The sequence below is a fragment of the Rutilus rutilus genome, assembly GCF_951802725.1.
Source record: "Rutilus rutilus genome assembly, chromosome: 11".
NCBI lineage: Eukaryota > Metazoa > Chordata > Actinopteri > Cypriniformes > Leuciscidae > Rutilus > Rutilus rutilus.
Window position 1 is genome coordinate 28,345,003 of NC_140216.1, and position 13,994 is coordinate 28,358,996.

At 41.3% G+C, this 13,994-nt stretch overlaps 1 protein-coding gene across 2 annotated transcripts in view; it reads left to right on the plus strand.

The window, feature by feature from the left end:
- Positions 1–13,592, plus strand: part of tshz1 (teashirt zinc finger homeobox 1) — a 39,308-nt gene extending 25,716 nt beyond the window's left edge. For both annotated transcript variants that reach the window (XM_084422536.1, XM_084422535.1), the window contains one exon: positions 8,971–13,592. In XM_084422536.1, coding sequence (XP_084278662.1) covers positions 8,971–12,368 — 3,398 coding nt within the window. In that variant the 3' untranslated portion in view covers positions 12,369–13,592. The remainder of the gene's footprint in view (positions 1–8,970) is intronic.
- Positions 13,593–13,994: the final 402 nt, after the last annotated feature.

The window sequence follows — 13,994 nt, forward strand, 5'->3', positions numbered from 1 at the left end:
TATGAGTAGCTTTATAAGGTGTAAATAATAGGTCATTATTTGAAAAATTCAAGTTTTTGAGAGTCAGTTTTGAATTCTTTTTGTAGACGTGATAAATGATTTAGCATAAATGAAATGGTTTGAAAAAGTTTCAACCTTTTTATATTGACAAATATCCAGTAATAAAAGATGATTTTTTTTAAATACATTTTTTTACCAAAGATTTTTTTCATTCAGTTTCCACATTTTGTGCTTTGCAAAAATGGGACCAAAGCACACACATCACCAAAGTGCTTGACAAAGAAAATAATAAGATACAGAAAAAATTGGCACACCAAGGCTCCAAAAATGCAAAAATTTAATAATGGACACACAGGCTCTTCATCAGACTCAGAAGAGCCTTGGTGTGCTGGATTTTTTTGCATTTTTAAATGCATTTTAAAAGTGTATTTTGTTTTATTGACAATTTTATCCAATAATGCACTTGGATTGCTTTAACTAAAGTGAGGTTTTTTTTTTTTTTTTTTTTTTTTTTTTTTTTGTTAAATCTCTGGCCTAGCGGAGGTGTTATAGTAGCATGTGTGCTAATTTGTGCTACCTAGGCTACTTTTTCAGGCAGTTGTAATTTTGTTTTATCTTGAGTTAAGGGTCAAGTGTTAAATAAACGTAAACTGCACATTTCTTTTCTGTTTCTCTTCCTTTTTTTTTTCTACAAGCTGCACATCTATTCATGTTATATTTAAATAGCTGAGCGAACGTTAGCTTTGCACTTGCGAAGCTTCCTCTCCTTAAAATAAGTCTGACCTCTGCATACTCTTGCAGGGTGTATTACCTAAGTAAAGTAAATTGCTGTTAATAATTCGTTAATTGAGCCCTTTCATTATTCAGCAAGCATTTTGATATCGCCGTTCAGCAGTCTTTGGGGATGACAGGACGTGAACGCCTTGTTGTGGTTTGTGCAGCCGTGAGATGTCCATTTACAGGCTGCTCTGAATGAGGACGTAACGGCGGCTAAAGGAGACAGACCCCGTCTCACTCCCCCGGTGCTGCTGTCACCTCTGCTTTGCTCTTCCCTCCCTATTGTTTGAAGCTAATGTAAAACGCACTGTCTATATGACCCATTTTAGCAGCCCATTAGCATAATTTGGCTGTCGTATGGCCACCGAGTTAATGTACTTGCAAATGACAGGGAAAGTGTGTTATACGACCTTAGGGTTTTTAAAAATTAAATGACAAAGTAGGCCGCACTTTGCATAAGTATGGACTTGACATTGGAGCGTGTGTGCGCGTCTGTGTGTGTTAGCGCGTGAGTGGTGATATAGTGTGTCAGTGCAAGGTGAGGTGAAAGCATTTACACAGTAGTATTTTAGTTTGTTCATTTACTTAACAAAAACGTTTTTTTTTTTTTTAATTGAAAGGGATACAGAAAGCATGAGTAAAACTAGACTTGATCATTTTTAATAGTCCATGGGCTAATGAACAACAGTGTTTTTATTCTTCAATATATTATAATTTTTTTAATATACTTCATGCCCAAGTATTCTAAAATATTGAAATTCCAAGCATTAAATGCATCTTACAGATCTAAATAACTGTAAAAAAAAAAACAAGTAATTTTCTAGGAATTTAATGTAATCTGAACTAATGACATATATATCAGTCATTAAAATCCCAGTTGTCATCAGTGCACAGTTATCTGATTATTTAATGTAATTCTCAATATTTTTAATGGAACGGTCTGTTGCCCTACTTGTATACCTCCATCCATACTCGTCCAGAAGCATCTAAAGCAAAAAGATGAATTTGGAGCGCAGAATGGAATGCCACACCAGTTCTTCAGGGGCCTGAAGCTATTCCGCCATATGGTGGCCTATTCCACACGGAGGATGGTGGGAGGGGGCTGGGCCAGCCTTTACAAGAGATGCTTAAAGAGGCAAAGCAGATATTAATTCAGAGAGCCTACTCTAGAGTGTCCGCAGGAGCACAAATCACTGTCAGCGGATACGGAGAGGTGGGCAGGGTCCGTGTAAAACGCCCGTCTGCACTTCAAAGCCTTCTTTTGTTTAGTCTGTAATAAAGTTAGATGTGTCTCGCTGAGAAAAGGGCCAAAAAAAGCCCGGAGACAGAGCACAAAGGAAGTCCTCAAAGAGGACGATTGTGTGGAAGATGGTGAAAAATGTGAAGGCTTTTCTCCTCTCGTAGGTTCACATTGGGCTAGAGGGAGAGAGAGAGAGGGTGGGGGTCAGATCTACAAGCCAAAGCCCCCTCAGAAACCTGTCCATCTCCACGGTGCCCTTATTACTTTGAACAGCAGCCATCAATCAACGTGTGTCCACAGAATAGAAACAACGATCATTATTCACAGTTCTGAATAAACGGAATGAAGAAAGTGAATGCAAAAAGGGTTTACAGGCAGGGTCCAAAATGAACCACTGCCAAGCGATAAATGGGAGTAAGAATTGGCATTGAAGATGAATTAAAACAAAGTTACTTGCATGGAACGGCAACATAATACATGGTTTAAATTGAATTGTAAAAATGATAGTCTGACCTTCACTGAAGAAGTGATGTGATTGATCAACTCCCTAACCAATGAAAACATCTGTCGTGACTCCTGACCTTTACCTCAGTTAATAATTTACTATTAGAAGTCTTAAGATGCCTAAAATGTTTTACTCTGTTGAATAATTTCTGCATTATGCCACCAAATGATAACATTAGAAACCTGTATGAGGATGTAAGTTACATAATGACCTGCATAGTTTGTCACTAATGTGCAATCATATCTGCATTATGCCACCCAAGGAATATATTACAAATGTATGAGGATGCAGGTATGTATTGACCTGTGTAGATATGTAATAGAAAACACTAAACCCTATTGTGGTAAATATATGTAATATGCCGTTTCATCACTGGTAAGAAATTTATTTTTTTTATATATATATTATACTTTTTTTTTTTTTTTACATCGCATTAACAAGATATTCATTTTGGACTCTTTTAACTTGTCTTAGAAACCACAAATCGCTACATAGCATATTGTCTACTGTTTACTTAGTTTTTTTTTGTTTTTTCACCCAGTAGATGTGATATGTTGTAACACACACACTTTGCATTCATTTCTAGAAACAGTGCAGTTTCCGTTGCCAGTTCTGCAGACAGCCCTGCCAGATTGCAGCAGGCCATAAGTGGACTGGGGCAGACAGCATCATGCTACCGAAGCCTTGTTTTAACTGCCCTGGAAAAGGGGGAGAGGGAAAGAGAGAGAGATTGCTGCATTCTCACTGACATGCAGAGCATTACCATAATTGGCTTTTCTACATGATAGGACAGAGGAAATAATAATGTCATTTTATTTACAGCCTTCAGTGTCCTGCCCCCCTCTCCCTCCTCCTTTTCTCTTTCTCTCTCCATCTCTCTCCCTGTCTGCCTTCAGCGTGCTGCGTAGGTCAAAAGACATGGTTTGATCAGCCCTGTCCAAAGGCATCAAAGTTGAGTGGCATGTAATGGAGACCCAGTGACAAACCACATCGGCCAGCCAAATAAGACTTGCCAGTTTTCCCATTAAAATGTCGGGTAAACGGCGCGGCTTTCCTCTGCACACTCCAAAACCACTCTGACCGGCTAAATCAGCCGACTGAGGGAAGGCAGAATTGGACATTAGTAGTGCAAATGACTGTAGTGATTGCCCCCTCTCCTCCTCGATAAAATAAATAAATAAGGAGGAGGAGGCGGGGGAGAGAAGGAGGCGACGGTGGGCCGCACAGTGACAGTCGAGGAAGTAGAGGCCATCGGCATCTGCGCTCTGTCTGCGAGCATTCTCGTTCCCCTCTTCAAGTTTGAACACTTAGGCCTGACACTTCTCAAGTGCACCAGCCAGCCCAATCAAACAGACCTGGTTTTGTCAAGCGGACTGCTTGGAAGCGGTGGAAAGGATGGGTTTTTGAAGAACAGCAGATGTTTTTGGCTGCCAAAATCACTCTGTTCTAAAACATAGCAAGCTGCATTCATAGCCAGTGTTTTAAAGCAACATAAGTACTTTACTCTATTCAGAATTTAAAAGCAGCTTTACAGTAATAAACAGGAAAATAACAGTAATGCAAAAGTCATCAAATACAAGACATTCAAATTCTGCTGTATAGTGCCTTTTTCAGCTCAAATCAGTTCAGTTCAATAACTGTAAAGGTCATCAATTATGAAAAAAGTTCAATTGAACTATAATCAGCTCAACAGAAGTCAATAGTGAGTTCAGTGTCAATTAAATTCAATAACCGTGTATGTTGCAAAAATTCGTCAAATACGAAGCCAAGTTGATTCAGCTGTAGAGCAGCTCTGCACAAGTTTGATCATCCAGCTCAATTTTTTCGAGGAAAAAAAAAATACATGGGAGAAACCAGGCTCAGTCTGGGGGCCAGTTCTCATTTAGTGGTTAGCATTGTTCTCTGGGGCGCATCTGGGAAATGTGGGTTCGAATCTTGTCTGTGTCTCATTTCCTGTTATTTCAACTCTAATAATAAATAGAGGTGTAATGTGCATTTTCAGAGTTTCGCTTGTAGAAACAATTCAATCTTGTCTAGAGTCACGGCTTGCTAATTCTCTGCTGTTTGTTGGGCAACTGTATGTGAATCTTAACGCTCGAGTGCTCGTATGTGGGTGGTGTTTCTAAGAGCTGGCACTGGCTGTGTTTGTATGTGTGGCGTCATGGGTGTCTATAGCAAGAAGGTTCACTCTCCGGCTGATCTTTGTTGGCTGAGACGGTGAGCTCTGCTCGTGTGAGTGTGTGTGTGTGTGTGTGTATGCCCTGCTCATGTCCCGTTGCTGTGTCACCTGTCTAAAATCAGTGAGATCTCAGCAGCCACAGTGACAGCTCCACTCTGGACACAGATGGCCACGCTCTCCTGCACAACACACATACACACGCACACCTCACATATCGCACACCTCATACATGCACACAAGCACAGTGCCCTGGTGCTCTGGCTGATCGTTTTAGATGTTGGTGGGCACTCAAGAACATACACACCTTTGTTCTTGAGTCTCCATTCTGGTGTGTTGTGTTTGAAAGAACACACGCAAGCACATGGGCGTAAGACCGATCTTAAAACTGTTTGGGGTGGGAAAGGTGCCCATTCTACATTTTATCAGCCTGCTTGGCTCATGAATATTAATTAGATGGGATCATTCTTGTCATAGTTTTAAATGATTTGCTGAAACAGAACTGGTGTCTCAACTTACATTGTAAATAATATGTAATGTAAATAGACATGTACGTTTATAATTTATATCTAAATAATTGTAAATTAATTGTGTTTTTATATACATGTATCTATATGTGTGTGTATGTAAATGCGTGCTTGTGTAAGATTTCAAACCTCAGAAAACGAAATGTGAAGAGTTTCAAGCCTTGTTTTGTACGGTATCCGAGGAAAGTGCCTGCTTCACTCAGTAAATCAAACTCTTTCTCGTTCTCCTCCGCATCAAAAGCATCTTCTTTTTATAGAAACTATTGATTCGCTTAATTGTGTGTATTCTTAACAACTTATCTGTGTCGTTTTCTCCCGACAGTACAATGCAGGCTTATTTTTGACTGACAAACACAACAAGCCCCTCCCCCCCTCCTCTCCTCTTAATCCCTCTCTTATTGTTCGGCGTGATGTTTAAAAGCAGGCCCCCGATAAGAGATGTCAGCAGTCAAACTTCTGATTGGGTTATTAAGTGTGAGCTGTCGTTGCCGTCGTCTGGCGGGTTCCTTTTTTTTTTGACGCAGATGGCAAAAAATTGCCAAGTCGTGTTTGACGGCTTGATGCGAGGACAGTGACATGCCAACGCGCATGCCTGTCAGATGCCACGCGGTGTCAGGGGCTGAGAAGACGCGCTCGATTTAGTGTCAGGTTCTGCCCATCTCTTTGCGAAAAAAGCCCTCTCGTTCTGGCTTTCTTCTTCGCCCCCCGTCTCACTTTTCTGTCTCTCTCTCTCTCTGCCCCTCTATCACCCTCTCTGTAATTACAGCAAAGATGAAAAACTTCTCTCTTTGTTTTAACGTGATAAGCTGTCTTAAATGCTGCAGTGACTTGAGGGAATTATCAGGGCTTCAATCCATTGAACCGTGTTGCGGCTTGAACATTTCTTTTTAAAGCGATATTTGGATAAGTGATTTATTTGACAGTTCGTAATGTTTATTTCACCAAATCCCTTTCGCTTTACGCCGCCTACTTGATTTCTCCGAGGAATTGACGGATTGAAATCCATCGGAGAGTTTGAGGTGGAATCAGTGATTCCTCCGGATCAGAAGGCGTCGTTTAAGAATATCCCAGTAACGGGAACACCACATACACCACGTTCCCAGCTGTTCACGCCCCTACAGCTTCCTCCACGCAGCTGTAAATGGCACCTTACAAACATCAGGTACGGAGTCCGTTCTGATTACGTGTGCTCAGCTGCACGCCGTTTGAAGCTGACAGCACATCTGCTTCAACCACCGAGACGGATCTTGGCATCTCGGACAGACATCTCCTGGTGGCTCGCTGAGATAAAGGAACAACTCTTCAAGCGCTGCCTGTCTCTTTTTCTTCTCTTTACTCCCATCTCCTCTACTGCTCCCCTCTTTTCCTGCTCTGTCTCTTCCCATTGCCTTCACAGTTGTGCGGGCTGTTGTTGTGGCTTTTCTCCTCGTGTTGTGTTCAAAATGGCTGATAGTAACAATACCACTCACAAAGTGAACAGGAGGCTTTTTTGTAGCTGGACATGCTGTGAAGATGCATGCATGCTTGCGCGCACACACACACACACACATTCAAGCACGCTCGAAAGAGGTACTTTGATGTGTTTCGATGACGGAGAGCTCATTTTGTTTATCTCCCACTGCAGATCGAAACCAGCTGATGAAACAGGAATTTAATCCTACCGCTCCTCATTAAGCACTTGGTCTCATGGACCTTTATTCTCTTTTCATTAAGCGAATTAAACGAGTAGCATTCTCTCTCTCCCTCTCTCGCTCTTTTTGTCTTGCAGCTGTGGGTGCCGACAGTGGGCTATCACTCTGTTTTTTTCTGTCATAGCTCTGTCGGCACACAATAGAGTGAAGGAGCTTTTTGTGGCTGAAACATGAAACCTTACATTTGTGAACATTATTGTTCTGTTCCTTTCCCCTAATGTAATACATCTGACAGTACATCTTATTACCACACATTTAGCCGAGGAAAATAAGCATTTTCTAGTGTGTTGCGTAGGCAACATTTTTCAGTATCCTCTTTTTACCTTTAGAAATAAATGTGCACTTAGCAGTTATACGCAGAGCAAAAATAGCTGTGTTTTCACAAATAAGCATGAATGTGTATTTCTGAAACATGCACTCGTGGCCGATGCTGTTTTCACTAAAATCAATGCATTAACTGGTTCTTATCAATTCCTTTTGGTCAAAATATCGACAAGGGAGGAAGACATCAATGCCAATGTTTAGAGGCCAGGGTGGCCAATAAAGTACAAATAAACATAAATATGAAATCCAAAATGACACTATTTACTTTTCCTAAAATGATAGTTCACCCAAAAATTACAAGTCTTTCACAATTTACTCAACCTCATGTTGTTTCAAACCTATGTGACTTACACGCAAAATAAAATATTTTGAAGAATGATTCAACTGTTGTTGTCCAAATAATGAAAGCCAGTGGGCTCCAAAACAAAGCTGGACCACTTTGACTTTCATTGCATGGGGGAAAAAAAAAATAGAGGCATTTTCAAAATCATCTTTTGCGTTCTGCAACAAAGTTATACAGATTTGGAGCAACATGTAGATGCTTTTAAATAATTTATTTTTGGATGAACTATCTCTTAAATGCACATTTCAAGCAGTTATTTAGGCATTATTTTTGGCTTCATTACCTAGAACATAAATTGGACTCAAAATTGCTCTAATTAAACACTTATTTTTAATATTTAACATTTGCAAACAAAAAATCTTGACAAAATTGAAAGTAACACAAAAACTAATCCTGCTAATCACCTAGAAGGAAGGTGCACTAAAGATGGTTATGTATCCTCTTGTCTTTTATTTCACTCTCTCTTTTTCCCCTGTGGCTGCACACACTCTTGACTCCCTGAGAGTTAGTACAGCATGGACCATGACAACATGACATGCCATTTCCACTTGCATTTTAGCATGACTCGCTGCGAGAACTTCCATCGCCTCTGCCAACAGCATTGAGGCAAGCTGCACCCCGTGCTGCATCCCTGGCAATAACTTAGACGCAATCTCACACTCAGAGGAGTCTAGCTTGGCTAGTGCATTAGAGAACTGGATCAATGTCACACACAGTCTGTGCCCTCTAACTACAGGGGAAAGGAGGACAAGAAAGAGCAAGAGAGAGTAGTCTAAATGGGGTTAATATTTAAGAATGACATGTTTGTAAACAAAGGGGTGGGGTTTGGGGTAATTTTGTAGTATTGGATGTAAATGGATGTCTTTTTTTTTACAATTTGAAAATATATATTTTGCTTTCATTACAATATTCATAATAGAATACAGTTTTTAATTCCATGCATAAATCCATGATATTACCATGTTTCTTTTCAGTATGTTATTCTGTTTTAAAGATTTGTTTTTTTCTAGATACCTAATTTTTTCTTTAGAGGACTCTCCTCTGCCCTCTTTACCCTTGCTGAGCTGTTACACAGGATAGCTTTGTTAGTCTCAGCAGTGAAGGGGGCTATCTATCATAGTCAAGATATGGATGTTTGCCACTTTATAATTGCAAACCTGCGTCCTCTGCCAGGACTATTGACAAAAAAAATCTCTTTAAGTTCATCATGTAGGCATGCACACACACACACACACGTGCACATGCAATGATACATTTTCCCACATTTCATTTGAAGCAACTAAAATGTAAAAGTGAATTTACTTATTCAACAATCCATGTTAAAGATGCACATTTTGGGGGCTCTTGACTCATCATCTCTCTTCCCCCCTCCCTTTTGTTTTCTCAGCCTATGTGCCGGAAGACGAGCTTAAGGCAGCTAAGATCGATGAGGAGCACCTGCAGGACGACGGGCTCTCCTTAGATGGTCAGGACGCAGAGTACCTGTGCAATGAAGAAGATGATGGGCGTGAACAGCTAAGCTACCAGAATTCTCCACTCAGCAATGGCACCAACCCAGATGCCGGGTACGCCTCGCCCCTCAGTGACACCAGTGATCACCTGGCTGACTTCAAAAGCACCTCCTCCAAAGAGGGCCAGGATAAAGAGGAGGTTGAGGACTTGGAGACAGATGCCGGACTATCATTGCAGGACAGCCTGGCGCAGATGAAAGCCGTCTATGCAAACCTGATTTCAGATGCTTCCTGGTCGAGTATTACAAAGGACATTATGAAAAGCAAGCAGGTTAGTGCTAGTAGCACTAACAGTACCCCAAGCAGCCACAAGGGGAACAACAGCATTGTGAACAGCCATGCAAGTAATATTACAAGCAGCGGAGCTAGCAGCAGCAGCAATGCCAGTGCTAGCACAAAGACACATGTGACGCCGAGCAGCAATTCTACAAAAGCCACCACATTAAACAATGCCAACAATGGAAACATCAATGGTGCTAACAGTGGGGGTGTTGCATATGACTGGCATCAGGCAGCACTTGCTAAAACCTTACAGCATACACCCTACCACCTCATGCCTGAACCAAGTCTCTTCAGCACAGTGCAGCTGTACCGGCAAAACAATAAGCTGTACGGGCCTGTGTTTACGGGTGCCAGCAAGTTCAGATGCAAGGACTGTAGTGCAGCCTATGACACGCTTGTAGGTCTCACAGTGCACATGAATGAAACAGGCCATTACCGTGATGATAACAAGGACAAAGAGGAGGACAGGGGGAAGAAATGGTCCAAGCCACGGAAGCGATCCTTAATGGAGATGGAGGGCAAAGAAGATGCTCAGAAAGTTCTGAAATGCATGTATTGTGGCCACTCGTTTGAATCCCTACAGGACTTGAGTGTCCACATGATCAAAACTAAACATTACCAGAAAGTGCCTCTCAAAGAACCAATGCCAGCTCTTGCCTCAAAGCTGGTCCACTCCACCAAAAAGAGAGCGTTCCAAGACCTGTTGTCTCCTTGCTCACCTGAGTCAATCTCCAGCACCCCTGGCATTCCATTGGCAGAGACTGCGCCCACCAAAGATCAGAAGATTTCCAACCCATATGTCACAGCTAATAACCGTTATGGCTACCAAAACGGTGCAAGTTATACCTGGCAGTTTGAGGCCCGAAAAGCTCAAATTCTTAAGTGTATGGAGTGCGGGAGTTCCCATGACACCTTGCAACAGTTGACAGCCCATATGATGGTGACCGGACATTTTCTCAAAGTCACAAACTCCGCCTCTAAAAAAGGAAAACAATTGGTGTTTGACCCTGTGGTGGAAGAGAAAATCCAATCCATTCCTCTTCCACCCACAACAACACGTCTACCAGCTCCCACTATCAAGTCCCAACCTGATTCACCAATACACCCATCCACCATGGATGAAAGAAAGGAGCTGGAAGAGGACAAATGGGAGGAACCTGAGGAGAAAAAAATCAAGCAAGAGAAAGAGGATCCTGTTGAGAAGGTGGAAAAAACGGAAAAACACAGCCATTACAAATATCTAAGAGAAGAGGATCTTGAAGAGTCTCCTAAAGGTGGACTAGATATTCTCAAGTCATTAGAAAATACAGTCTCCAGTGCAATCAGTAAGGCTCAGACCGGTACGCCCACTTGGGGTGGATATCCCAGCATTCATGCCGCTTACCAGCTCCAAGGCTCTTTGAAATCATCTATACCCGCTGTCCAGAGTGTCCAGATTCAACCAACATTCAACGCCAGCAGCTTGAAATCTTTGACCTCTGACTCCAGCACTCTAATCCATTCTCCAAGCAGCCCATCACCACCTCCAAACCATAAAAGCAACGTCCTAGCAATGGAAGAGTTAGTGGAGAAAGTAACAGGAAAAATCCCTTCAAAGAAAGACCGGGATGAAAAATCAATTGAACGTGTTTCCAAACATCTCACTGCTGAATTACCCTCTCCGGTCCTCAAAGACCGGAAGGACCTGCCAAGATCAGAGGACCTGCCAAGATCAGGTGACCTTAGCAAGCCAACAAAGAATGGAATGGTAGATAAAGACCTAGACCACGTTCTGGTTCGGGAAGGAGAATACAAGGAAAGCCATGCAGATAATCTTGTAAAGAACGGAACGGATGTCCTCAAAACACAAGTCAGCAATGGTTGCGATAATTTAGGAATCATCACTGACCACTCACCAGAACAGCCTTTAGTCAACCCTCTTAGTGCATTGCAGTCTATCATGAACACTCATTTGGGTAAGGCCTCCAAAATGGTCAGTCCACTCCTGGACCCACTAGCAATGCTGTACAAGATCAGCAACAACATGATGGAAAAGCCCATGTACAATCCAGCTCAGGTCAAGCAAGTCGAGTCCATCAACAGATATTATGACAATAATGATGATCAACCCATGGACTTGACGAAGTCCAAAAGTGGCAATGGGCCCACAAACAATTGTTCATCCACTGTTATCAGCAACAGCAGCATCACAAACAGCACCCGACCCATCTTGTCAACGCTGACTGAATCGGTCTCATCTCCTCTTCGGGAGAATGCTCTAATGGACATCTCTGACATGGTGAAGAACCTCACGGGTCGCCTGACGCCAAAGTCGTCAACCCCTTCCTCTATATCCGAAAAGTCAGATGCAGATGGCTGTGCTTTTGAGGATGGGCTGGAGGATCTTTCACCCATTCAGAAGAGAAAAGGCAGGCAATCAAACTGGAACCCTCAGCATCTGTTGATTCTTCAGGCTCAGTTTGCGTCCAGCCTTCGAGAAACCCCTGATGGAAAGTACATCATTACAGACCTAGGTCCTCAGGAGCGTGTACATATTTGTAAGTTTACAGGTCTCTCCATGACCACCATCTCCCACTGGTTGGCAAACGTCAAGTACCAACTCAGGCGGACAGGTGGAACCAAGTTTCTGAAGAACATAGACTCGGGCCAGCCACTGTTCCTGTGTAGTGACTGTGCCTCCCAGTTCAGAACTCCCTCCGCATACATTAACCACTTAGAGTCCCACTTGGGCTTTAGCTTGAAAGACCTCTCAAAATTATCAATAGACCTCATAAGAGACCAGCAAGCAGTCACAAAAATGATCACAGACAAGACATTCAGTGCCCTTGGCTTAACTGAGGAGGACTCTAATTCCATATTTCAGTGCAAACTGTGCAATAGGACTTTTGTCAGCAAGCACGCAGTGAAACTGCACCTCAGCAAAACGCACGGAAAGTCACCGGAGGACCATCTGATCTTTGTTACTGAGCTGGAAAAGTTAGAAAAAGCCTAAGGAAAGCAGGCTGGTGGCAGTGAAGTGACTGGATTGAGAATCATTGCACTACATCACTGTACTGCACTGCGCCTGAACTGAGCCTTCAAAATCAGTCCAAATTCTGTCGTGAAACTGCCTGATTGGACCATGGTCTATTTAGTTTTTTTTCCTCGTTTTTCAGTCTCTTGATTTCTATCTCTTTCTTTGTACTGTATTTATCTGATATGTGTCGGTTATGTGCATGTTTTTTTAAACTTTATTTTATCTCTGAGTGACTTCATATTCAAACAGAATTTACAATTTGTACTCTGTTGAATTGGGAATGAAACAAACATGGTATCCATGGGCATGGTCTAAAACAAAATGGCAAAAGAACTTCTGAATAGAATGAGTCGCGTTGTACACTTACTATACATTAAAAAAGACTGACTTCATTAAAGCACTCTGTGGTGTTGAATGTTATGAGAATATGTATAAAATGAGACAGAGCTATTTTGTTAATTTGAGCTCAGATTTTCAGATATTGGCTTGACATAAATCAAACTGCAACCCTTTGAAGTGAAAACAATGAATTGTAGATTTTGTTGAGTCTTCTAAACCTTGAAGGATATTGAAGATTTTGACAGGCTGCCTATGATTATAAACTTTGGTTTTTCAAAGGCATTTCTTTGTTTTTAATAATCTTTTTTTTTTTTTTTGTTAAGTATCATTTTATACAGTAGCAATTTGAAACGTATGCTTTGGTACCACTATTTCTCTTTCTATGGTTTCGCTTTGGTTTCAACCTGTAAAGACTTAAATTGAAATCTTATATACAGCACATATATTTAAATGATCAGCGAAGATGTGTAAATTTCCATCATCATATCTTGCCAATTGCCGCAGCTCAACATTGTTTGTATGGTGTGCATTCTTTTATATTGTCATTTTATATATAGTAAACAAAAAGGAAATAATATGTACAGAGATGTATATGCAGTATATGTGCTGTAGAACCACGATTCATCCTTTAGTTGAACTAAGTTCTCTGATGTGGTAAATATGAATTGACTGAAGGAGTTGCATCGCTGTTGATGCATGGTGTATAAGAGGGAACCAAGCAATGCAAAACATGAAATACAGTACATTTCAATGTTTTATCATGCCATTGTGAAAAGTCCCATCAATCCCCTTAATTAAAAAATAAAAAAAATGTTTTTGTCCCTTAATTGTAAAATAAAAACTGAAGCATTTCTTGATTAATGTTGTTCTCCATTTGGTCATTCGTGTGTTTTTCTCTTTTCCTACAATCAGCAATTAACTTGAAATGAAGTCCACTTTGTGGACTTTTTTTTTTTTTTTTAGCTTTCTTCAGAGTTGAAATATTCTGAAGTTCATTGTCCGTGTTTGCTTTTGTTATTCTTTGAATGCAGCACCTTTTCTGTGCTGTATGTAAATGAGAGATGTTTCCAGACACAAAACCTGCCAGTAAACAGGAAACTCTCACTGGAGCCAAAATGGGCAAAGAACTTGTGGATTTAACGCTTTTCCCGTAAAGCCTGTATATCTGGCTTCTCAGGACTGATTCTGTTGCATTGATCCAGCTCTTCCTCTCTTTTTTTCCCCAGAGGATCTTAGTGCAGTCCCTGTACGTATTCTATGTAA